Raw genomic sequence first — 26,138 nt, forward strand, 5'->3', positions numbered from 1 at the left:
TCACACTGGCTCTGATGGGGAGAAGGGACTGGAGCAAGACCAGGGTGAGGGGTGCGGTGAGAAGGTTTTGCTGTAATAAAAGGAAATTGACTGGGGCAGAGGGGTACACACCCACACACACACATCCCCAGAAAACCAACATTGGTGGTACAAGAGAAGGACCTGGTCATTAGATCAGTATTGAGAAGGGGAGTCAGGGAAGGTCATAGATGGATTCCAGTGGTGTGTGATGGGAACAGTGAATGGTTAGGAGAGTTGGCTCCAATGGAGGAGATACCTGTGTAGGGCCTCTTGGCTGACAGATGCCAGTGAGACCTTCAGTAGCTTCTTGAGTTTGCACATCTGGCTTCTTGAGTTTGCACACCAGAGAGGTCAAGCCAGAGCATTAACAGGGAGTCCTCTGCTTGCAGGTGGGAGTTAGATGGTGATTTGCCTGCATGAGCGTCAACCTTGACTTGACTCTTCCATATTATGCACTGGTGGATTTTAGTTTAAAATGCACAAGAAACACTTGCTAGAGTCTCCAGCATTAATTAAGAGGATACTAACATGTAACTGCACATAAGGAATTTTATCAGCACATCAGAGAGACATATGTTGTAGATTTGTTTACCAGCATGTTCATCGGCTTCTATGGGATAATGAATTATGATGTATTCATTCATAATTACTAATTAATTTTGAACATCACATTAAGATTTGGCTTCCAGTTTTTGTATTTGCCAATTTTTAAAAGTGGATCTAAGTCTTCAAATCATAAAATCAGTACACATTTATTATAGAATATCAGGACAGCCGCACAGTAGACAAGTAGAAGGAAGGAAGGAACCCATCATCCTGCCATCCATAGACAATCAAGAGTTTCTGTGAGTTGGGTACAGTTTTTAAAATGTAATTCTGATCAGTTATATACAATTTTTTATGATTTTCTACTTGGTATTTTTAGTACATGTATTTTGTCATAAAGATGATTTTTTTTTAATTTTTTTTTTTTTATTTATGATAGTCACAGAGAGAGAGAGAGAGGCAGAGACACAGGCAGAGGGAGAAGCAGGCTCCATGCACCGGGAGCCCGATGTGGGATTCGATCCCAGGTCTCCAGGATCGCGCCCTGGGCCAAAGACAGGCGCCAAACCGCTGCGCCACCCAGGGATCCCATAAAGATGATTTTTAATGACTGGAGGATAGTCCCCTTACCTGACATTTCTATTCCTCAGTCACTTTTTAATTCTTGTTCTCTAATGGGGGCTCGCATGTAGTAGGTGCTCAGTTAAGTATAGAATGAATCAAATGAAGTTGGAGAGGCCCTTCAAAGACTTTGGTTGGGGACGCCTGGGTGGCTCAGCAGTTGAGCATCTGCCTTTGGCTCAGGTCATGATCCCGGGTTCCCAGGATAGAGTCCTGCATCGGGCTCCCCACAGGGAGCCTGCTTCTCCCTCTGCCTGTGTCTCTGCCTCTCTGTGTGTGTGTGTCTCTCATGAATAAATAAATATATAAAATCTTTTTTAAAAACATAGACTTGGGATCCCTGGGTGGCGCAGCGGTTTGGCGCCTGCCTTTGGCCCAGGGCGCGATCCTGGAGACCCGGGATCGAGTCCCACGTCGGGCTCCCGGTGCATGGAGCCTGCTTCTCTCCCTCTGCCTATGTCTCTGCCTCTCTCTCTCTCTCTCTCTCTCTCTCTCTGTGACTGTAATAAAATAAATAAAAATTAAAAAAAAAAGAAAAATAAAAACATAGACTTTAGTTGAAGGAGGAGCCTGCCCATGAGGTCTGAGAGCACAGGTGGTAGAGGTGACAATATGGTCATCTGTAAATGTCTGTGCCAGATACAATGCTAAGTGCTTCACGTCCACATTTTCATGACACAACAGTCCTTATGGTAAGTGCTGTAAGGATCTATAATGGCTTAGAGAACATGGAAATCTGCTCTCCATTTTGGCCAGGGACAGATTTCCCCAGCTGGCCAAGTGGCATCCACTCTGGAGTTTCTGAGTCTCCAGGAGGTATATACCATTAGAGTTGGTGGCCCCGGCGATAGATGTCAGGGTGTAGTTAACAGGATGAAGGCAATCAGCCCACAGGTCCTGAACCATTAGAGCTGGAGGTGCGTGTATTACCATCTCCCCTCACCCCCCTCCGCGCTCCCTCACTTCCTGCCGTGTGCTGAAGGCATCACTACACTCCCAAAGCCCGGCTCTGGTAGGACCATTTGCTGTGCCCCAGAGCCGAGGCAGACGTGAATGAGATCAGCTGTCTGTGAGCCTTTCTCCTGGAAGTGACCCACTTGAGTTGAAGCTACAACAGAGTGTAATTTAAGATGCAGTCATTGTGTCAAGTACAAATGAAAAGGCTGAAGGCTTAGACACTCAAGTTGGGAAGTTCTTGTTACGTTTTCCCTCCATGGCCTCTTTTCCCCCACATCCCATTGGGAAGCGCCACAGCCTTTCCAGTGCAACCACAGCGAAGCCAGCTTCATCAGACCATCGAGATCGCTGGAGCAGGTCTGGGTTCAAATAAAATGTGGGCTGTGTTTCCTCCCTTGCTTGGGCCTTGAAGACGTGTCTTGGCTGTGGTTGTCCTTGAGTTAGTGGTACCCCTCCAGAGTTGTGATGCAGTGGCCCTGAGCGAAGGCTGTGCTCTTTTATGGTAGATTTGAAAGTTAATCCAGGCAGAAAGAAAGGGGAGGGGGAGAATGGGACAGTCGTTTGCTGGGTGCCCATGATCTTCCATCCTTGCAGCAGTTCCCATTTTACTGACTGGGCATCAGAGATGGATGGAGAGCTGTTAAGTGACTTGCCCAGATCCTACAGATAGCGTATGGTAGAGGGGGATTCCAGCACTCCTGCGTCCGAGCCGTTTCCACCACCCTCGGCACCCTCCACAGCCAGGACCCTGGCTGCAGACAGAGTTCACAGATGGTGGAGGGTCATTTTGCAGGCAGATTTTTGGGAGGCAGGTGTGCTGTCTCAGAATCTATGTACCGGGCATCACTCAGGCCTGTTCTGGTCCAGTGATGGTGAGAAGGGACACTGGCTCCCTTGCCTGGTCTCAGGAAAACCTTATCATCGTCTAGTTTCTCCCCCTGTGCTCGATGATTCCACTAATCATCTCGGTGTCGCCGAGACACCACTAAACCCAGGGCTCTGTTGCCCCACTTTGGCCCATGGGTACAGGAGAAGGGTGGTTCACAGGAGGGAGATCTCCTCCCAGACTGTCCCTCTAGCCCCACCAGCTCCCCAATTTCAGGGTGAGTGCTTGGTTAGAGGGCAGTGGTGGCCCTAGCAGCCCAGCCCTTCCCTTGGCTGGGTGAATATTTCCAGAGCAGAATCTTCATTTGTGACTTTGCCGGAGGTACAAGTAGCTGCACACACACACACCCCCCGACCCCGACCACCCTGGTGATTTTAGGGTGCCCTCTGCCTCAGATGCTTCAGAGTTGCAAATGAAGGGCTTCCATCAGGTGAGGAAGCATTTACCAGCATCCCCCACATACTCCATGGCAAGCAGTGTCTCTTACAGCGCCCCCCACCCCCCATGGCCCCTCTGAGCTCACTTCTGCAAGCGCACCAGAGTCCCTCCAGGAGGGTGAGCTCTGGCATTGGAAAGGCTGCTGGGTACTTAGTTGCTGGTTGCTGGAGGGGTTCAGACGGCTGCTGACTCATCAGTTGGTGGGATTTGTTGTGTTAAGCAGTGATTCTCAAGGTGTATTCCCAGGTCAGCTGCATCAGCCTTACCTGGGAACTTGTTAGAAGTGCAAATTCTCAGGATGCCTGTGTGGCTCGATGGATGGTCGATGGTCCATGGTCGAGCAGCTGCCTTCCACTGTGATCCCGGGGGGTCCTGGGGTCAAGTTCTGCATTAGGCTCTCCACAGGGAGCCTGCTTCTCCCTCTGCCTATGTCTCTGCCTCTCTCTGTGTGTGTACCTCATGAATAAATAAGTAAAATCTTAAAAAAAAAAAAAAAAGAAAGACATTCTCAGGCCTTATTCCAGACCAGTGGAATCAGAATCTTGGGGGATGGGCTTCAACAGTGTGCGTTTTAGCGAGCCCTCGGGGTGACCATGATGCACACGCCAGTTCAAAAGCCAGTACTGCAGATCCATGCTTTTCTTTTTTTTTTTTTTTTTTTTTTTTTTTTGATCCATGCTTTTCACAGTAACCTGTGCACAGTCACCTGAGCATCTGGTGAAAGGGCAGGTTCTGCTTCAGTAGGTCTGATGATTGTGCATTATGAGCAAAGTCCCTGGTGATGCTGATGCTGGACCACCTTTTGTGCAGCAGGGTGTTAGAGAAACCTCTTAAGGATTCCCTTTCATCCAGGGGTCTGCTCCCTGAGCTGCAGGGGTGGGGTCCGGGGTGGGGAGAGTGAATTTTCTCATTTGTGTCTTGGAAGCATGGGACCCCCTGTGTCCTCTGGCCCTTCATACTGTGGGGTAACTTGGCCAGAGCCACTAGGGTGCTGTGCACTTTGGGGTTTTTGCTGGGGCTGCTGTTGTGGCTGCTCTTCTTTGCACTCCTGGCTTCCTCCTGGTTCTGGCTGACTTGCTGCAGTTGCTCCTGCAGCCATGTCACCCCCTCCCTCCTCCCTGCCCCCCACCCTCCTCCCCTCCTCCCTCCCTCTCTATCCCTCCTGAGTATTTTCCCCCAGACTCTACCGGTACTGAATCCAGGATTGGGCCTCTGGAGCAGGGCAGGCTGGGGAGCAGGCTGGGGAGCAGGCTGGGGAGCAGGCTGGGGGGTGCTGCTGAGGGGGGGGTTGGGGGACCCTCAGTGAGAGCTGGGTTAAATGGCTGTTTCTGAGCAGGCCCTCATACTCTGCAGTTGCCTTTTATTGCAGATCTGGGCTCTACCACTTTACAGGGGAAATACAACCTGGGCCTCCTCGGGTGGGAGAAACAGTCTGAGAGCAAGACTGTCATCACTGAGAGAGCGGTGTTTTGCTGAGTGGGGCGGGCGTGAGGAGGATTCTTGGGGATTCTGAATGTGCTGTGGGCACCAGGTGGGAAGGGCGCTCCCCCCGCGGGGGCACCTGCGCTTTATGATCGTGCCAGCTGCCTCTGGACCTGGTTGCAGCAGTCACCGAAGGAAGGTATTCAACGTCTCCCCGTTTTTCTCCCTTTTATGACCCTCGCAGCGGAGCTGGGGGAGTGCGAGCTTCCAGAACACACGCCAGAGCTTGTGTCTGAGTTTCGGTTCATTCCAAATCAGACAGAAGCGATGGAATTTGATATCTTCCAGAGATGGAAAGAGTGCAGGTACCTCGATGCTACCCTCTAGCATTCTGATAATGTTTATTTTGTGCTGTGTAAGCGTGTGTCGGACTCTGATGTGCCAGGAGAATCGCTCCGGGTGAAGCCTGTGAGGCTGCAGCTCCAGCTCTGCACTCCTGGCCTGTTGTTCCAAAGGCCCACGCGACCCCCCCGTCTCTCCTGAGATACTGAGATGCACAGTCAGGCCCGGACCAGGCCCCCGTCGCCCCCTGAAATCCAGAGCCCGGTCCTGATGGGCCCGTGACTGTGGGGCCGCCACTCTCCTGGCCTCCCAGAGAGAGCAAGGAGGCTCTGCCTTGGTACATTCCTACACCCCCGGCTCTGTGTCCACAGCCCAAATCTTCTAGAATGAACCCTTTAGAGAGGCCCCGTTGTCCCGAACAGGTACACTCGGAGACCACGTGGAGCATGGCATTACCTTTCAGGACGTGTGGTCACCGCAGCTAAATCCAGCCTTGTCGTTTCTGTCTGGCCTTCTCCACCCACCTGCCTGGCCCCCTGCCACCCAGGGTCCCCCTAGGGCGACCGTTCCATGCCTGGATTACCGGTGCTGCCCTTCTGCCCTCCCAGCCCACCTGCCCAAACCCTGCGCTCCGAGTCAGTCTCAGACTCAGAGGGCTTAGCCTCGTTTCCTCTCGTCCCTCAGCCCACCTAAGGGGTGCGATGACTTCTTTGAACCTGGAAAGTGACATTAGCCCATGCTCGGACCATGTTGAAATATATGGCCGTGGCACTGCACCCCCCACCCCCACCCCATGCACATGCACCCACCGTCCTCTCCGTGGGCAGTACTGTTACAGCCCCGGGGGGGCGGCTTCCCGGTCCTTCCACTTGGCATGTCCATGCCCACGTCCACGCACAAAAATTGTGGCCTTCCGTGTTCCCATCATAAGCAGGGCTGTCATCTCTCTAGTCTAGTAACAGTCTGTCCATGGAGGTCTTTTCCTGTTAGTACAAATGCGTGTCCCTCATTCTCTTAATGGCTACAGAGGGTGTCCCTTTAGTGTGGCTGTGCCCTTCAGAAACCCGTGGGTGTACGAGCTGCAGTTTACATGTATTTCCATTGGTTTTTCAAAGGGGAAAGAGCCCTGCCCAGGCGGAACTGTCCTATCTGAATAAAGCGAAGTGGCTGGAAATGTATGGGGTAGACATGCACGTTGTCAGGGTAAGAACTGTGTGCGTTTGACGGGGGTCCTTGGGTTTCGCTGTGCCCGAGCCATGTGTAAAAAATGTGCAAACAAAGTAACGCGGTGAGGAAACTGTTTTGCATTCTGCTCTGTGACGACCTGTTAGAACCCTCTACCGATTGTCACTTCGTTTATTTGTAGGGAAGAGATGGCTGTGAATATTCTCTTGGACTGACCCCGACAGGCATATTAATCTTTGAAGGAGCTAACAAAATAGGCTTATTCTTTTGGTAATTTAGTTTTGTCTAATATTAAAAATGTCTTTTCCTATTTTGTGGTGGAATTCTATGTGATGGATGATTCTTGAGGGATATTTGCAACACCCCGATTTGCTTTAAAAAACACACCATGCTCTTCTTATTATATTTGCGGGTGTTTGGCAGTGGCAATGAAACCTCTGGATAATCACACTTGAATGAATGAATGATTTCTTTAGCAAATCTAAGCTTAAAAAGTAGAAAGGAAACTGCTGTTTGTGTAGATAGCATTCCTTGCAGATTGTACTTTTAAAATGTTTTCTCTCTGCCCAGGCCTAAAATTACCAAAATGGATTTTAAAAAGAGCAAATTGACACTGGTGGTGGTGGAGGACGATGATCAGGTAAGCCTTGCTCCTGGATTTCCTCCTTGCTGCAAATGAGCCTTCCGCGAGGTTCCCGACACGCACTGAATCGAGAACCTTGTGCTTCACCTGTAAGGGGCGGGAGCAGGAGCACACATTTGTATTCCGGCTGGACAGCGCCAGAACCTGCAAGCACCTCTGGAAATGTGCGGTTGAACATCACGCCTTCTTCCGACTGCGGACGCCGGGAAATAGCAAATCCAACAGATCAGACTTTATCCGCCTGGGGTCTCGCTTCAGATTCAGGTGGGCACTGGCACTGCTCTTTACAACGTGGATACCACGTTTCGGAGGAGGGCAACAGGGATGTTTCTTGTGAATGGAGAGATGAGCAGATCTGTGTCCAGAGGCTTGGTTCGGACTTCCCATCCCTGCTGCTTTCTTAGGATCTGCCCTTTGGTTGAATCACCGAAGCTCTTTTAGCCTCGTGTCCTCATTGATAAAATGGGGCTAATAACAAAATTGTTAATAGCTGACATTTAGCTGAAACTATGCCATCTTAAGCAGTAGACATTAGTAGCCACGTGTGGCCATTAAGATGAATATTAAATAAAAAAAATTTTAAGTTTATTTGAGAGAGAGAGAGAGAGAGAGAGAGTGTGTGTGTGTGTGTGTGTGTGTAAGAGAGAGAGAGAGATTTGGGGAGGGGCAGAGGGAGAGAGCCACGAAGTAGAATCCTTGCTGGCTCTGGAACCCATCGCGGGGCTCAATCTCACAACCTGAGCTGAAATCAAGAGACAGATGCTCAACTGACCCAGCCACTCCGGCTGCACCAAGATTAATTAATATTTTTTTTTAAGATTAATTAATATTAAATAAATTTTAAAATTTAGTTCCTCCAGGGGCACCTGGGTGGTTCAGTCGGGTAAGCATCTGCTTTTGGCTCAGGTCATGATCTCTGGATCCAGAGCCCAACGTTGAGCTTTCTGCTCAGTGGGGAGTCTGCTTCTCCCTCTCCCTCTGCCTGCCTGCATATACTCGCTTGGTCTCTCTCAAAAAAGTAAATAAATAAAAATCTTTTAAAATGTCATTCCTCTGTCCCAATAAATGCTCAGTGCATGTGAGGTAGGTGGCCACCATAGTGGGCCAGAGCATAGAACACAAATTGTGCTAGAGTTTTTCATGAACCAGTGTGTAATCCTTGCAGCAGTCTTGATGCAATTGGTCCTCTGGTTATCCCCATTTTACAGATAAGGAATCTAGGGCTGAAGAATTGCATAATCTTCCCAGAGTCATGGCCAGCAAGTGGTAGAGCTGAGATTCAACCCCAGATAGTCTGGGTCTTGTATTTTAATCACTACTCTATTGCCTTTCGTGCACCAATGTCAAGAAATGTGGTTGATGGTTGAGAAGGAGAGCAGATGTCCATGTGTGTGCAAGTGACCCAGGGTAGGCTCAATAAATACTTCAATTCAAAAAGACCCTGAAAACATGGAGAATTTAATTTTTCACATACTTTTACTTATGGTTTATAAGACTGTGTCTTTCAAAATACATAAAAACTCCCTGGGCGGTTATTAAAAAAATGAAGACTTATGACCTCATCCAAGACCCTTGTAATCAGAATCTATGGGTGCACACATGTGCGTTCATGAGTAAGGCCTGGGGACGTGCATTTTAAATGCCCTCCCAGGGTGTTTTTTTTTTTTTTCCAGGGTGATTTTTGAGGCTTGTTTTTGGATCTGAGAATCGCTATTATAAGCTCTAAAACCTCACCTGATTTCATAACCTCTCTCCACAAATGGCATGTCCTTGAACTCTATTGAATATGCCACAGGGTGTGCATTTATCATTTCAGATTTATCTACTATGCAAAGAAATGGCTATTGGGATGGTTGCCAAGATAGGCTTTTCCATCCTGGGAGGAATCTCCCCCAGGATTTGGCCCAGACCAGGCTCCCTTCCACTCCTTGAGGAGAAGTAGAAGGAAGGGGAGGTTGAAGACAAGGACGCCCCTTGGAGGCACTTAGAGCAGGTGGCAAGTGGCCCCTTCTGTGTGTTAAATCATCCGCCAAGAGTGGCTGGAATAAAGCAGCGATCCGATAAAAACAGCGCACCTCCTGGAAGCTGCAGCGGGGCCACCCAATGGTTGAAACCCAGCAAGTCTTGGTGAAAGAAGTAATGTTTCCGTTGGCATAGTAAGGAAGGCCAAGGCTTAGTCAAGTGGTCATTGATAATAGCATTTTAAAAGAGTTAAATGTCTACATAATGTGTGTTACGAAAGGTTATTTTGTTTGTGAATCATTGTTCCCTTGTCAGATGTTCCGAGTACTTGGACTTGCTCGGTTTGTGCAGCCAAGTGGCTGGGACTTAAATCGCAGGCTTTGTCTTTTGGTGGAAATATCTGCCCCTAGAATACATCTTGGATTTGGCAAAGGTGCATTTGTTTCCAAATGCAGGGCTAAATTTAGTGTTTCTCTTCACCAGCGAGTTCACGATAAGTTGACATTTACATTGGAGCTCTTGAAAACAGAAGCGCACTTCCAAGTGTGTATAATGTGCTGGCACTCTGGATGTTGGTAACATGCAATAAAATATTTACTTTCCAGCGGGCGGACAGAGTATCAGGCCACGCATGGCGCCAGGTTACGAAGAACCAGCACCTTTGAGCGGAAGCCTAGTAAACGCTATCCATCCCGGAGACACTCGACATTCAAAGGTGGTGTGGTGTTCCTTCTACCTGGGATTTTACATTAAGGTTTAGTTGGTTAATTAAGCCCCAAGGAGCTTGGTAAAGCAGTTCTTAAAGGAACCTTCTGCTGTCCTGGTCTCATTTCCAAAACTTTTGACGAAACCCCAATGGGAGAGATTCTTTGGAGGGGAGTAAGGCCACTTTTGCTGTCCACTGTCTTTGGTTTTTCCTGTTGGATCTGTTCTTTTTCTTTTCCCTCTTTTTCATATTTCTTTTCTTGTGCCTCTTTGCTTCTGTTGGGACCTGGGACCTTAGGAATATTGTAGGTTACCATGTTTCTTGTCCATGGAAGATGATGTTGTGTCTTAGAGGGGAAAACAGTCTCTTCTCTCCTCCATTGTACAATTTCAAATGGGGACATTAGTCTCATGCTAGCCAGAATTCTGTCCACGTAAGAACACAGGATTCAGGTCCTGTGGTCCATCCAAACACACCCTGCCCTTGAATTTAGTCTGCCCCTCCCTGCCTCTCCATATCACTTACTCATACTGACCATTCCATAGGTTTCCTTGTATAACTCAGGACTTAGCAGGCCTTTGTGGGACCTGCACCTATACTTTTACCCCTTCTAGAATCTTTAACCTTGTGTTCCCCCACTGTTTCCTGCCTTTTTGAACAAATGGTGCAATAGCATGGCAGCCAGAAGCTCTCTAAAGTCATTCTTAGCTGCTCTGATGGAGGGAAATGGCTAGAGGCTAGGAGATGTGGCCTCACCTTCAAGAAAGACCAGAGGGTGAGAGGACTAAGGGCATGGCCAGAGACAGGTGATGGTAGATGAAGGTGATTGGTTGTAGGAACTGGGAGTCACAACTGACACGGTGCAGGGAGAGGAAGGGCTGCGTTGCCTCCCTTTCAAGCCTCAGGCCTGCTGTGGTCCATTGGGTTAGTGTTGTCCAGAAACACTCCAGATAAAGAAGAACTTCCTTTACGATGGTGTTGTCCAAAGATAGAGCCATCTCAAGACTGTGCTGAGCTCCCAGGCCCTGGAGTGTGCAGGCACAGAGGGAAGGACCCCTTGGTGTAGCCGCTGCAGAGGGAGGAGGTGCCTCTGACATGACCCTTGACCCCATGGGTGGCTTTGGAGCTCTTCCAGACTACGGGTTCTCTGATTCTCCTCTACTTTCCTTCCCAGCCTCTGTCCTCTTTTCCTCTTCTGTTTTACTGGCATTTTCTCCAACCAGAGTTCTGACATCTCAGTGAAGCTTTTAATGATTTTTTCATGCTATGTCCTTTAAGAAACGAAATGGAGTCTAGATGAAGAATCTCTAGCTCTGTCCATGGTCCCCTCCACAGACACAGCCCTGCTCCAGCCCGAAGTGTCTGTCTCGAGCTCCCCAGTGCCATCAGGCTCATATTTCAGCCTGCATCATCCCCTTATGCCGTCTCTGATTTTACGCACCTCTCTGGCTCTGTGTCAGGACTGGGAGCTCCTTGACAGCAAGAATCGTCCCTGATCTTCGGAGAGCCCCCGGCCCTGGGAGCATGCTCAGCGTTCACTGCGGGAATCGGGCGGGCTTGGCGCAGGGGAAGGGAGACGTTACCTCCAGAAAGAAGTAGCGAGGGTGAAGATTCTGTGTCCTGGGGTGAGGACCCCTCTGGGATCACAGCAATCGCCACCCTGCTCATTGTCATCGCGTGGTACACGGTGATACAGCTCTCTAAGATGGCATACTTTCTGTTTTTCCTTTAAAGCAAGCAACCCGGTGATAGCGGCTCAGTTCTGGTAAGTGTCCCCAGACTCTGGGGTACGGCTCTTCTCTCTAATTATTATCTTTATTCGCAATGTTGACTTTTTCCTTAATACAATTAAACCACAGAGTGAGTCACCTGATGATTTTTCTCCCCTTTTTCTGCTGCTGCCTGGCTATACCATTCTCCTGGTATAAGTACACAATAGAATGTTCCAAGAGAGGTTTTTTTTTTTTCTTTTTTTTTTAAAAACACCGCCGCTTTGTTTGCATAGCTTTGTGCATTGTTCATTACAACGGTGGGTGATAAGGGTGAGAGGAATGTGTATGGCGCGCTGAGCTGATGGCATTGCAGGCTGTTATGGGAAAGAAGGGCCATGCTCTTGAGCAAAAGCCCCACAAGGACAAATGCCGGATCCGCTCGGTGATGTGCAGGCTTTATAGTCCTACAACATAGAAGACCTTTACTAAACACCTTTATTGAATTTTGTGCAGACAAAAGAACACGTCACAAGGCTGAACCTCCACAGGTGTGAACAGACTTTTCCTGTAAAGTGCCAAAGAGTAAATACTTTGGACTTTGTAGACTATGCTGTGTCTTTCATGACTGCTCAGCTCTGTCGCTGGCACACAAAAGCAGCCATAGACAGTATGTAAGTCAAAGAACACAGCTGTGATCCAATAAAACTTACCCCACGAATGCAGGTGGGCCAGGCCTGGCCCACGGGGTGAAGTTTGCCGACGCCCCACCCCTTCCCCAGCACAGGCGTTCTTGATCTTTGCTGTACAGTGGAATCTCCTGGTGAGCCTTGGAGTTACCGGCCTCAGCCAGGCCACGCCCCAGGCCATTTGCATCAGTCTTGGGGAGAGGGACCCAGGCATCTGGTTTTCTAAAGCTCCTAGGTGATTCTAGTGTGTGGCCCAGGTAGGAACCACCACCCCACCTTGCATGTACCTCTTTTTCTCTCTCTGAAACAACTGTTTGCATGCATGAGTTTTGACTTAGATGGACAGCTGTCGTGCTCTAGGGAATCACAGGCTGTAACTGTTTGGGCCCTGGTGTCCACGCTGCAGCCACTGGGATCCCTGTGTAGTTAGTCCCTGGGTCTTCCCAGGCACAGGTCTCAGGCCGCTGGGGGGGATCTGAGAGATGAGCACAGCTTGACTGTGCGTGTATTCTGGACGGTTGGCAGGGCCCGGCATGCGGGGGAGTGAGGAGCCGATGCCCTGGTTGGTGATAAGATGCAGGCCAAGGGACCAGGAGGCCGCCCGCCTTGCCCCAGCCTTGTTTCATGCAGCTCTGGGGCCTTCCGCCTTCCTTCTGGGCCTCCTTTTTCTCACTGAAAGCAAGGAGGTTGGGCTAGATCAGTGTTTGTCTAAACTTTTTTAGCCTCTGATCTTCACCCCTTAGAAAGAAACCTGAGCGGGAAGCCCAGTGTCTAGCACAGACAAAAGTAGAGCTGCTCTGAGTGGAGCCAAGCGGGGAGGAAGAGGCTGGTGCCTGCCTGTTCGTCTGTCCCCACTCCCCCCGAGACACCAGCCAGGGCCCGGGGTGCTAGAGAACGCAACCAGCCCCTGTGTCACCCAGCTGGAAACTCGGCCTTATGCCTCTGATTCCAAGTTTCACCTGCAGTGCCGTTCTGTTGGGGGGGCAAGCAGCTGACTCTTGAGTCTGGGTTCACTTCTCAGCACCCAAAGAAAGGGCCCCGGAGTCCTGTGGAGCTGCCGTGCATCACACCCCCCCTTCCTGAGGCAGGGGGGAGGTCTCAGAGTTCCTTCCCACAGGCATGCCTGTCTCTAGGATCCCCATGGCAGGTAGCTTGCCAAAAGTAAGTCACACCTCTTTCCACCTGTCAGCGTGTCTTGCTTTTATTTCTCAAGGGCTTGTGAATTAGATCATTTCTTCCCTTTGCTTTCTAAGGAAGTGATTGTTTTGTTTGTTTACCCCTAATAAAATTATATTTTCCTTTTAGCATCTAGTGGAGATTATATATTATTAGGAACCAAAACGCACACACAAAAAATGTCCACTGGAAAAAAAAAAACCCGTAAATATACCCTTTAGGAACAAATGAGCTAATAACCAGTGTTCGCAGCTGTTCAATTGCTCTTCACAGCCTGTGGGATCCCGGGGTGAGTAGGATTGCTATGGGAGCCAGGGATGAAATTGTGCTCCGGGCTGCAGAGGTGATACCAGAAAAATAGCACCTTGCTGAACACTTACCCTTCCTGATGAAATCCAGCTGGAGGTGAATCTGGCCCAGAGCCGGGTGCTCTGCACTGGCCCTCTCTGAAGACTGGAACACGGAGCCATTTAGACCCCAAGCTAGACTCATAACAGTGAAATGTTTCTCTCATTGTTGGAGAAGCAATAAACCTTGATTTCAAGCACACCGCCCTGGCAGCGTAGCCCAGCGATTGTGCTGTGTTTGTGGTTTGCCCTGGCAGATGCCAGCCTTGTGTGTGAAACACATTGTGTTTTACCCGTAAAGGCAGCCTTCTCTGCCCATGTTTGTTTGGGTGGGGTTGGTTTTTCTTTTCTTTTTCTTTTTCTTTTCTTTCTTTTTTTTTTTTTTTTTTGACCAGAGTAGTTACACTTCAGAGTCCAAGATAGGGTCACGCACAAGGAGCCTAGAACCTTTTCTCAGACCCTCAAGAAGCCAGTTTGGCTTTGTGGAACGTAGAGGGGCTTTGGGCTTGAGCAGATGTCCCTTCCGGTCCTGGCTGTGCCACGGACTAGCTGGCCGGTCCCGAGCAGGCTTCCTTCCTTCTCTCTTAGGCAGCCTTTCCTTTATCTGCACAATGAGGTGGTACCAGTTACTGACCTCATAGCCTCGTTGTGTAGGTTAAATAGTAACAGATGTGAAGCTCCCAGTACACAGCCTTATATGGCATGAGCGTCCCAAAGTGGTGGCCCGATCACAGCACTTGTTGGTAGCAGCAGGAACCACAGTGGTAGATGCTCAGGAGCGGCTGGTAGGTCTTCCTGCGGTTGGAGAAGGCGCTGGGTGGTGCTGGGGCTGCCTGGGGCCCGGGGTGCCTCCCAGCAGTGCCAGCACGGACCTGGAATGGGAAATAAAATCCCTTGGCTTGTCCAACTGGAAGGATCTCCTTTCTGTCGCCGAAACATGACATCACGAGCAGGATTCTGGAATAATGCCTTCGTCTTTCTATTTGCAAGCTCGAAAGTGATGAATGGAAGTTGCTATTGGGTTTCCCGGGTCATATGTTCATTTAAACAGCTAATAACCAAAAAGAAACGGTGTTTGTGGAAGTTCCTAACAGCGTCGGTAGGATTTGTTTCTGATCGTCAAATAAATCGACTAATGATGCCACTTTACCACCTGTTACATGACAATTTTTCCCTTCTTTCCTTTAGCTCTAAAACAAATCCCGAAGTCCATAATTACCAGGTGAGATACTGCTTTTAAAGATTTTCGTCAATACTTCTTAAAGTTTCAAAATTGCCATCATTACCTCATGCCATCATTATGCTTATGGTCAGATTTTGAAGAAACAATAACAAAACATTTTGTGTTGGCTGGCGGGGCGTTGGGGGTGGGAGAGTTGTTTTTGTATTTTGAGAAACACAATAAGAGGAGAGAGCCTTCTTCCGTGACCCCTGGTGGGTCCCTCTTGGTCATTTCAGCTGGGCCTATTTTTTCTTAACATTGTCAGCTGGCAAACAGCTGGGACATGTGTTTAAGTTTCTGGGTGGTCAAATACAACCTCTTAGGGGCACTCAAGTGAGACCGTGTTTTGTCAGCGTGTTCTCGGCCTAGGGAACATGAGTCCCTTGAGATGTGCCTCCAGGAAAGGGCGTCTGAGTCACATGTTTGGGAGATGGCGTGTCCTTCATTCCCCTTCTTGGATCTCACAGTGCCCGTTCGAGTATCAAAAGTACTGAGAAATCCTACAAAAAAGACATTTTTTTTTAAGGCCATTGTTTCCCCAAATCATTGGACTGTGGAACAACCCTTCCCCTAATTAAAAAAAAAAAAAAATACCTACAGAACAACTAGCCTCTCACCTCCCTGCCAATTTTTTTTTTTTTTTTTTTTTTTAATAATGTATCTGTTAACATCAGTGGAGCATTGATTTCCAGAACCTCCTTTGTAAAGCATTGTGCTGGGCCTCTTGAGCCCACAGAAGGAGCACAGATAGGTTTCCCTGGCTGGTGTTCTGCTGTTCCACGGGCCCTCACCCACTGCCTGCCCACCCACCAATATCTGGGGGTGGCCTTTGCTGGCCATTCATGGCCTTCTACAACCTGGCTCCGACTTGCTTTTCTCCACTTATTCCCCCCCCCCCCCAGCTCCTCCTCACACATCGTATGTTCAGCTCTCCGAGAATCCCTTAATCATTGCCCCATAATTTCTTCCCGCTGTTCCTTTGTCTGTGTTTCTCTGCCTGAAATTCCCTTACCTGTCCAGGCATTAAAATATCCCCCAGAGTCCCCTCCGAAGCCACCTCCTCCACAGAGATTTCTCCGATCCTCTTGATTGGAAAGTACTGACACCCCCCTGCAGCTGCACATTCAGACCATCTGGCAAGCTTTGAAAACCTAAGCAGTGCTTGGGCCTCACCCTGGACTGATTGAATCAGAAGCTGTGAAGATGGGTCTGGGGAATCAGACAGCTTCTGAGCACCTACGGTGGTTCTGATGAGCAGCCAGGCAGGGGGCCCTGCACTGACAATGTGTCCCTCGCTAGGTTTGTGCGTAGAGGCAGCATCCGTGTCTGATGACCTCCTCACTTGGGGACGTTTTTCTTGTGCTGGACGGGTTCTGTCCAAGGCCACTGCTCTCAGGTTTCTCCTGTCACCAGTCTGGTTTTGAATGTCACAAGTAAGAAGGAGTTCACCTGGGATCATTATTCTGGTTAGTGTCTTTCTTGGTCATTTGTTACTCTCGATAGCAACTCCTTAGATGGGGTGGGATCCCAATGTGTGCCATCTTTTCGAGGTCTCCAAAGCATGTTTTAGAAGACTTTTGCAGTATCATCTTCTGTCTCTGAAATCCTGTTCCCAACCTGCAGAACTTCTGAGTTTGAAGGAATAACACATAAAAAGTGCTTTGAGGGGGTCCCTGGGTGGCTCAGAGATTTGGCACCTGCCTTTGGCCCAGGGCGCGATCCTAGAGTCCCGGGATCAAGGGCTCCCGGCATGGAGCCTGCTTCTCCCTCTGCCTGGGTCTCTGCCTCTCTCTCTCTCCCTATGTCTATCATAAATAAATAAATCTTTAAAAAAAAAAAAAAAGTGCTTTGACCCGATAGGGGAACAGCCAGGTTTCTCGATCTCATTGGCTTCTTGAGGTTCTTTAGTCTTCTTGATCACAGGTTGGCTTTTCGTCTTGGTCACAGCGGCTGGCTGTGGGGGCAAGGGAAGAGCTGTGGGTGGACGATCCCTGCTTGAAGGCACGGAAAAAGAAATGAAAATAAAGCAGAGCCTTCCCTGCTCAGAGTGAACGTTGGAGGCAGTCGTGCATTGAACTCCACGCTCAAAAACTGTTACCTACACGTCCTTCTTCTCATAACATCTTTGGCATCCACTGGTCCCCTACACCTTGCCGGTCCTGGAGCTTCTGTGTTGCTCCTTCAAGGTTTGGGAGTGACTTGACCAGGAGGAGAACATCCTGAGAAGTGGCCTGATTGGGAATCATCTGAGTGCTGAGAAGGAGGGTGGGCGGCCGTGTCCGTGTGGCCGCAAGCTCAGTGAGGTTGGCCAGCTGCGCAGAAGGATGGATCGCTGTGGTTTTTGATAAGGGCCCTGTTGACGTTTGGGGAGGGACAGTTCATTATGGGACTGTCCTGAGAGTTACAGGATGTTTAGCTTCCCTCTTTCTGCCCAGTAGATAAAAGGTAATCGTGTAGAATATCGTGACAAGCAAAAGCGCACATAGATATTTCCAATTGTCCCCAGGCGGACACAACTGCCCTGGTGAGAGCCATCTGGGCTAACACTAAAAAAATTGCTCCTTGACAGCTTTAGAGTGTGAATAAATTACCAAAGGAGACAAAGGAAGGTTTGGGAATATCCTTCTAGGTCTTTCACTAATGAATCGGGTTTGATTGTGCTTGAAGACAAGGAGTAGAATAGAAGGTCCATTTCTATTCTAGATTATTCCCTTTTGTTGAAGATCCAACTGGTAGAGCCTCATTTGAGGCCCAGCTACGTAACCAAAACACTTGAAGCATTTCAGCTTTGGGCACATCATCTAAAACTGGGTGCCTGCCCGTCTCCCTGAGAGAGGTCAGCTCTCAGGTTCTGCTCCCGAGATCTTTTCTCCAGATCCTTTTCCCTCTAGCATGTCCTTCTGGGGGCTGCACACTTAGCTTGCTGACAGGCGTCTTTGAAGGAGAGAGGCCACTAGAATACAGAATAAGCAGGGAGGGGGAGGGCACCTTAGGTTCCTGAAAACCGAATGAACAGAATTACCGAGAATTTTCCACAGTACAGAACAGGTTTCTGCTTATTAACCAAAACAGCAGGGGAAGAAGCATTTGACAGAGTAACGGTGGCAGGACTATGGTGACTTAAAAGTCAGGAGGGTCTGATGTGCCCCACAGAAAGTTCAGCTTTGAGAAGCCTCCTCCCCACCCCCACCCCCCCACCCCCAGCTTCTGGGGCCGCAGCCTTCTGCAGGCCAGGGGTGGATAGGCACCCCTGCTACCCGCCAGGCCCCCCTTGTCTTCACCTCTGGTCCTTCTGTGAGTCACCAGTCTGGGTCTATTTTCCCATCTGTAAATGGACAAATTCCTTCCTTCCGTTTGATTCAGGATAATAAATGCTCTGGGTGGTTTGGGGTTTTGTTTGTTTTTGGTGGCAACAGGGTGGGGGGTGAGGTTTGGTACTGGGTTTTGGATCACATTTTAGAAAATTGTTCTCACTGCTTAAACGAGAGAGAAAGGGATCGCCCACAGTCCTGTTGCCTTGGTTTTCCTGTCCAGTTCTCTTGGGTTTGCAGATGTCCCTGTTACGCACGGTTGTGGTCATTTTCAGCGATGACAAAAATCATTTCTGAACAAAGAAATTGCTTGCCATTCTCCCCACAACTTGGGTGTCTTCCGTCTGTTCCCTTGGGGGAGAGGAGTATTGCCTGTCCTGGGTGCTCTAGGGGACCCTTTCCGGGCAGATGCCTTCCCCTGCCCTCCAGCCTTTGTCATGGGGGAAACGTGATCGTCCTGGGAAGCCACCTCCCAGCCAGGGGTTAGTGAGAGGCTTTCCATTCACATCTCTGGGCCCCTCAGCTGGATGCCAGTGAAAGAGAAAGTAAATGAAGACCATTGAAATCAAAAGGTCATGGAATAATCGAGTTTGGTCTTTCGTTTCTAGCCTCAGTACCATCCCAATATCCACCCCAGCCAGCCCCGGTGGCACCCTCACTCTCCAAATGTAAGGTAAGTGCTTGAGCTCACAGAGCTGTACTTTCTCGAAAGTTCTCCCTTCATCTGGAAAAACTCGAATTGGAGCTAGCTACAAATCGAAAGTCTGCATCAGAAGCAGCTGTTAAGAGTTGCCGTGTCATGGCAAGAGATTAATGATTTGCCAGGCAAAGGAAGCCAGTGATGAGTCTGGATTTGCCAGAGTTCTGCTTTTTGAAATAAAAATGAATTGGGTTTTGTTTTGTTTTTGTTTTTTGTTTTTGTTTTTTTAAGTCATTCTAACCTCAGATATTTTTGGTTTGGTTTTGTGTTAGAAATGTTACTTAAAATTTCTAAGTAACATTTTCCTGTCCCAAGAATCCAGTTACTAAAAATGTGCCTCAAGCTTGGGGATTTTTGTTATGGGTTTTTTTGAAAGGACTTTTTTCAGGGGTGGGGTGGGGGGGGGTTGCTTTTTTGTGACAGTGGATCTTTTTTCTAAACCCAGGGGTCAGTAACCTTTCTCTGTCATGGGCCAGATCACTGGTATTTTCAGCTTTGTGGTCTCTGTCACAACTACCCAACTCTGCTGTTGTAGCTTGGAAGCAGCCAGAGACAACCCAGAAGCGAATGGGCCTGGCTGCGTCCCAGTAAAACTTACGAAAACCAGGGTGGGGGGGGGTGAGTGGGATCCAGCCTGGGGCTGTGTTTCCTCACCTCTGCCCTAACCCACCACGATCCTTTCCAAGGAAACTGGCACCTGCCTTGCTGGGTTTTTCATTAGGCTTGAGGGTGTTTTAATGCCAGCTTTGTAAAGGCAAACGTTCCTTTTCAGATTTGAATTTTAGATCAGTCTTAATTGGTGTTTATGTGTGAAGCTCTTTCTGTTGGTGAATTCACTTTGCATAAAGTTATTTCTTGGTGAGGTTGCTAGCCTTGCTGCTTGAGAAAGTACCGAACAGAATGATGAAAATAAATCCATGTGGAGCAAAAGGCAGATGAGAGCCATTCATTCTTGATAGTTCTTGCCACTTTTGTTGGGGGACCTTGGAGGGCGACAGTGCAATTTTATCAATAACACTTGATATTCGGGTCACTTTTTAAAGCTCGTCAGCCCAGCGGAGTCATAACTCTAAATGTTTCCGTATTGCAAAGATGGTTTATTTTTCGGACATAAGAAAACAGAAGAGATGTCTAGAAATGCTATTTTTATTAACCTTATTTTTACAAAATTTTATGCTTTTTAGTGCCTAGCTTATCACATTAGTTTCCTTCTGAGGCAGCCCCTCACCCAGCAGCTTGCAAAGGGAATTCTGTGGGAGGCCACAACACGGCTCCCCTCCTGGCAGGCGTTAGCCTCACCCGGGAGCTTGCTGATACAGACCCCCTGCCTCACCCACCCCAGCCCTGCTGGACCAGTGTCTGGGGATAGGGCCCCGCATTCTGTGCTTTATCAGGCTCTCCAGAGGTAGAGAAGCACTGCCTGAGAACCTACCCCAGGAAAGGAGAGTTCCGTGGTCCAACACTCTTGGCAAACGCTGCCAGAGACCTTGACAGTGCCCATTAGCTTGGTCGTGGCCCTGAGAGGCACCTGCTAAAGGACCCCTATTCACCTGACTTTCCCCAGATTCACTTGATCACCAGGGTGCCCTTTGAGAAATGACAGTTGTATGGCTGCGGAGCCAGCTTCTCTCGACTTGGACGTTGAGAACTAACCTGCATCTGGATTTTAAAAATACCTTTAGAAAATCCATTCGTTTTTGTTTGTAAGCCATCCTCATTCACGTGGCTCATGGTTTCTCCTGCCCACCTCCCCCCCCTCCATCCCCCATGCTTGTGTTGTTTCACTCACATCTCTGAATTTTCTCCCATCCCTCCCGCTAACCATCCACTCTGCCAACAAAACAGGCCATGCTTTCAGGATGACAGGCCGCACTGGGAAACGTCAGCCAGTGGAGGTGACAGCCATTTCGATTATGTCCACGACCAGAACCAGAAGAACTTAGGAGGAATGCAAAGTATGGTGTATCGAGATAAACTCATGACCGCACTTTGAGAGACTGAAGCACCTTACCTCCATTCACCATCGTAGTATCATTACATCCCATGAGAAGTGTCTTGGCATCACAGAGATGTGTTTGCAAAGTGTCTTTAAGGAATAGTTCTGAAAGATGTTCCTGGCGTCCGTGTAAATATTAGCAAACAACCGCAATCACTAGTCATGATTTCCTGTTGACCGCATTCTCAATAAAATGAAGGTAGTTAAAGGCTCAGGAATCATCTTAACATTCTGATTTTGAAAATTGGAGTAAAAGTCTGTGTTTATCGTATGGCTGTACGTGATATTTCTTTGTTATTTAATGAACGGGACCAACTAAAACCAGAAAAACGTAGGAAGATAGGTCTGCATTGAGGACAAGACAATCCTGGGGTGAGGGAGAGGCTTCCGGGGCCCAGCCCCTGCCACTGTGAGATGGTGGACAAGCCTTTCTCCTCTCTTGGCCTCCTTTTCCCCCATCCGAAAAGACTGGGTTGGACTAAGTGATCGCCAAACTCCTTCCAGCTCTACAAATCTGTGATCTGTGAAAAGTTAATATTTTAAGTCTGAGGATCTAACATTCAAACAAAATCTCTCCTAGGAAAACTGCAAAATTCCCTCCTCTCACAGAGAGTTGCCCCTTTCAGAAACTGAATAGAGTATGTAACTGCTTAGGTGTGACATACATACAGGGAGGCTTTGAATTTCCTGTCTTAAAGCCGTTTAGCCACTTTGAATCTTAGCAGTTTTACTAATCACAAATGCATAGTGTCCATTTTAATAGAATTTGCTGCTCAAGTACAAGAATAATTTTTTTAAATTATTGATTGGTGCTGCTAACTTGCATGATTTCAGAAGACATAATTATGAATACACACTGTCAGGATTTATAGAATTTGAGGCTTGGTTTTCACCCTGGACTTCATTCTTTTAAAAAGCAACATGCAATCCAAGATCCATTTGTGGCTCACATTAAAGTGTCTAGGATTTTAATGAAGTTGTGCCAAAGCATCCTATAGAATAGGATGGGATGGGTGTTGCGCAGTCATTTTGTAGTTCCAGCTATCAATGTGTTGTCTCTTAGGGTAGAACTTGTACCGAAATATTTATTTCCCCCCACCTCAAGCCACAAATCAAACATTTTTTTTTCCTCTTGATCGACTTGAGATATCTTTCATTAGTCTTTTTTGCGAAAACAATTCGTAAACGCCATTTTAACGCGTGTAATTGTAGGTAGGCCCATTTTAAGCCTTTTTAAAAAAAAAATATGTTGACATCTCTTGAGATATTTTATTGCTAAAACCTGGTCTATTTTTGGTTGCCACAAGAATCTGTCCAGAAGGAGGGACTCAGCTACACGCCCCGCACAGTGGAGTCAATCACCTACCAAACCCTCCCTGAGCTATCTGTTTACAGGTGTATTCCGTTTTAGCAGCTGTTTTGATCCTCAGTGTCTGTGCTGCCTACAAATAAATGTGTTCAGAATCTTTTAATCTTATTGATACATTTTTACAAATGTGTTTCCAAGGAATAAAGATTATTCTGGCTTTTTTTGGACTCCATCTTCATTTTACATTGCGCAGAAGTATCATTGGTGGACGACATAGATAACGGGACAGGGAGCTTTTGGAAGTCTGAGGGTGAGCATTCAGTTAGGTGACCTAGAGCAAGTTCATCTGAGAATAAGGCTACTCTTGGGAAGAGTGGCTCAATAACTTGAGTGGGTTCAGTTGTCTGCAACCAAGAAGTCTAACCAGGATGCATATTTATGACCTCCTGATTATTAAATGACGTGTACACTTTTCATCCCTCAACTTCATGGACCTCTGTCTGCTGCATCTGATGGTGGTGGTCGCTCGCTCACAGCTTCTTAAAATTTGTTCCCTTGGTTTCTGTGATATCTGGTTCTCTAGCTCTTTGACTTTTTCTGGTCTTTGTAATAGCTTTTCCTTCTGTCTTCCTCTTAAATGTTGGTGTTTTCCAGGGGTCCTTCCTCTATCTACTGCCTTTTTCACCATCATAGTCGATGCTGGGTCTTCTCATGCTGGCACCATTTTAGGGCTGTTGACCGGGAAGTCATTATCACTAACCTAGACTATTCCTATCAGTTTTTAGACTGACATTTCAACCTGTATATCCCATGTCATGTTCTAGCTCATGTCAGAAATCAAATTCTTTATCTTTTACTGGAGAAAAAAGAAGAGACTTCCACCTGATTCTCTCTCCTCCCCTGCAAGAAGGATGTATACACACACCATCCATAGCTCTTCTGAAGCCTGTTGCCACCCATATCCAGGCAGTCCCCAGGCAGGCCTGCTCAACTCCCAGCCTTGTCAACCTCAACCTTACAGCAACATCCTCCCTCTGCCTCAGAGGTGCTCTTTCAGTTCTTGACTCCAGGCTACTGGTGAGCTCATTGTCCTCCCAGTCATTCTGATGCTCAACATCTACCAGGGTTCTCCAGCACCCACAGGATGAGGTCCAAGCTTCTCTATGGAATTCCTTTGCTGTCTGCTTCCGTTCTATTGCTGTAGCCTATTTCGCCCCATTTCTTACCCTCCCATTTAAATTTCTACACCACCAAGCTGCTTATCGTTCCTGGCATGCACCATATCCTGCTGTTGCTCCCATCTGTGCTTTGCAAATACTATTCCTTCTGCCGAGAACATTCTCACTCCTATCCTCTTCTGCCCAACTCCTGCTCACCTCTTATGCCTCCGCTCAGATGTGTTCTTTTCTCCAGGACTCCGACCACCCCCACCTCTGCAAACTAGGTTAGTTTCTATGTTCTGCTCTGTGCCTGCCCCTCAGCCCTGCTATATCAACGTTGCATTCACTACTTTACATTAAAACTTCTTCTTTTGTTCATCTCATCCTGGAGCCTGCACACTCCTTAGGCAGGAGCTTTGTATTGTATTTGCCATTGTTCCCCATGCCCAACAGAGAGCATGTGCTCAATGAAAGTCTGTTCAGCAAATGATTTATTCCACAGTCATTCTAACAGAGATGTCTAACCAGATAACAGGCAGCACATGGTCTCTGAGCTGGACCGAAGGTATCTGAACAGCCGTACCTAGTCCAGGGCGTCACGTTTTGAGTAGGACATTGGCCATCAGCTGTGTTCTGGCTTCAGCTCCATCATCTGAATATTCCCCAGTGTGTCTGCGGTGTTCCCATGCGAAGCATCGATCTAATGATGAGCCTTGTTACTACAGGGCAGATGATACTGGAGATGATACTAGAAACCCTGGTAGGTCGACATGGATCCGTGCTAACGTGCAGGGACTGTTAGCCAGATGTGTGTTTCCAGCACTACATGTGTCACTTCACTTGATCTCGGCCACTCTGTGTTGGGGGGGCTGTCTTCTTTTCTCACTTGCGGAAGCTCAGGCTTTGGGTTTAACCGAGTAGCTTACGTGTTATCACATGTGCAGTTCTGACTCCCAGCCCGTGTTCCCAGGCGTGTGCTCTAATGCTTCTCACTGATGACCATCTCGCCATTGGGACCCTGTCGATCTATAGATCTCCATGAGACTATTACTAGATGAACTTAAAGAGATCACTACCCCAAAATCCGGTTACCAACTGGAAAGCCACTCACCACCACCAGCATCCATATGCCTGTACATCAGTGGTCTTGTCACCTTGTCCATCATCATCACCAGTGAGCTAATAACCCTGTTCCTCCCCTCCCCACACGCTTCCCAGGGGCCTAATTACCCCTACCCACCCCCTCCTGCTGCAGTCTAGAACCTGCATTCATTCAGCAAACTCCTTTTAAAAGGAGCAGAGATTGAGCATTATTTTCTTAGTGAACCACTCATTTGTGGTCATCCACTGCTTCCTTTCCCAGAGCTCACAAACTAGTCGTTTCTTCAGAAGTAATTACCTGCCTGTACAACCAAACTCGGGACTCCGTAATTAACAGAATTAGCTTTTGCGTTTTTGAAACTTGGGTACTTACCTGTCTTGTATCCTCTCTTATTTTTCTGAGATTCCCTCAGAATTCCTAACAGTGAATTGACAGTGTTGTCAGATTGATGTAATTCATATGGACTGAAAGACTTGAAATCATGCCAGGCAATTATCTTGGCCTTCAAAAACCTCTTGCCTATTTCATTTCTTGGTTTGCCATTTCCACTGAAAATGGTTCTTAACTGTGAAGATGAAGGAACAAGGACAGTGAGAGAGTGCTGGTTTTTTTTTTTTTTTTTTTTCTTGCCTGTAAATATGGCATCATGCTTCCAGGTCAGTGACTCCAGCCTCCTGGGTCCTGGTCTGAACACAACTAATAATAGATCCTTTTTGTTGCCCTTGACTTTCCAGCTTTTAACTAGTCCTTTAAGATCCGAGCTCATCAAAGAACTCCCTGAGCAGCTATATTGATCCTTTGGATCAATATTCCCGAAACTTGGCTCTAAGTCAATTCCCTGACTGAATCTTCCAAAAGGACCAGGTAAATACCCTAAGTAGGCTTAAGGATGATTTGCCTCTGCCATTTCTCTGTAGGAGGCAACCGACAAATGCTGAGGCAAGGCATAATGGGGCAAAGAGAGGGAAAATGTGAGCGGCTGTTAAGGAAAGAATCCCTTTGCACAAGAAAAATAGCACATTTTTAAGAAGCCCTATGGGTATCTAAAAGGTGAAACTAATGGGAAATTGACATTCAGCTGAGCCTCAGCAAAAGAAATCTTAAATAATTCTGCAAATTGGATAACTTCCTCAAAATTAGGGAGCCAAAGAATTGCTTGGACAGCTTATTAAAAATGGAAATTGCTAGGCTCTATTTTAAGTGGTTGGTGGTGAGATCCAAGGAAGCTTCATTTGAAGTCTCCAGGCGAGCCCACAATGGCCAGGTGTAGGACCTCCCTTTGGAAAGGCACAGCTTCCTACTTGGTTGGCCCTTCTTCTGTGGTTCAATTTTAACTCTTCATTTAGAGGCCAACTTTTTTTTTTTTTAAGTAGGCATGATATCAAAAAGTAAATGGATACATCATAATAAGTAGCTAGATACATCTACTCAGCATAGCTCTGCACTTGTGTAGGTTCATAGTGAAGCAGAAGAATACAAAAATTCTAAGGTATCTTTATATGGCTTTAATTTCAACATGAGCACCCTCCCCTAAGTCTGTCAGATGGAGTCTGTCATGGTTTTGCTTTCCTCACGCCAGAAGCAAGGGGCTAGAGAATTGCATCCACTGGAGAAGATGACATGGACATACCAGTGTAAGGACCCATGCTAACATTAGAACTCATCGTGGGGAAGATGCAGAAGTTTGC

The 26,138-nt window shown here is 47.8% G+C and overlaps 1 protein-coding gene across 21 annotated transcripts in view; it reads left to right on the forward strand.

The window, feature by feature from the left end:
- The window catches only part of EPB41L4B (erythrocyte membrane protein band 4.1 like 4B), a 130,381-nt gene that overhangs the window by 52,894 nt on the left and 51,349 nt on the right, over positions 1-26,138 (forward strand). For 20 of the 21 annotated variants that reach the window (XM_072727744.1, XM_072727755.1, XM_072727753.1 and 17 more), the window contains exons 7-15: positions 5,136-5,256; positions 6,349-6,436; positions 6,600-6,688; positions 6,989-7,058; positions 7,156-7,325; positions 9,629-9,738; positions 11,464-11,494; positions 14,839-14,872; positions 18,792-18,856. In XM_072727744.1, coding sequence (XP_072583845.1) covers positions 5,136-5,256; positions 6,349-6,436; positions 6,600-6,688; positions 6,989-7,058; positions 7,156-7,325; positions 9,629-9,738; positions 11,464-11,494; positions 14,839-14,872; positions 18,792-18,856 — 778 coding nt within the window. Of the gene's footprint in view, positions 1-5,135; positions 5,257-6,348; positions 6,437-6,599; positions 6,689-6,988; positions 7,059-7,155; positions 7,326-9,628; positions 9,739-11,463; positions 11,495-14,838; positions 14,873-18,791; positions 18,857-20,728; positions 22,410-26,138 lie in introns of those variants that run through there. The other variant, XM_072727766.1, reaches the window with a different exon arrangement.

Source organism: Vulpes vulpes, chromosome 12, assembly GCF_048418805.1.
Source record: "Vulpes vulpes isolate BD-2025 chromosome 12, VulVul3, whole genome shotgun sequence".
Classification (NCBI taxonomy): Eukaryota; Metazoa; Chordata; class Mammalia; order Carnivora; family Canidae; genus Vulpes; species Vulpes vulpes.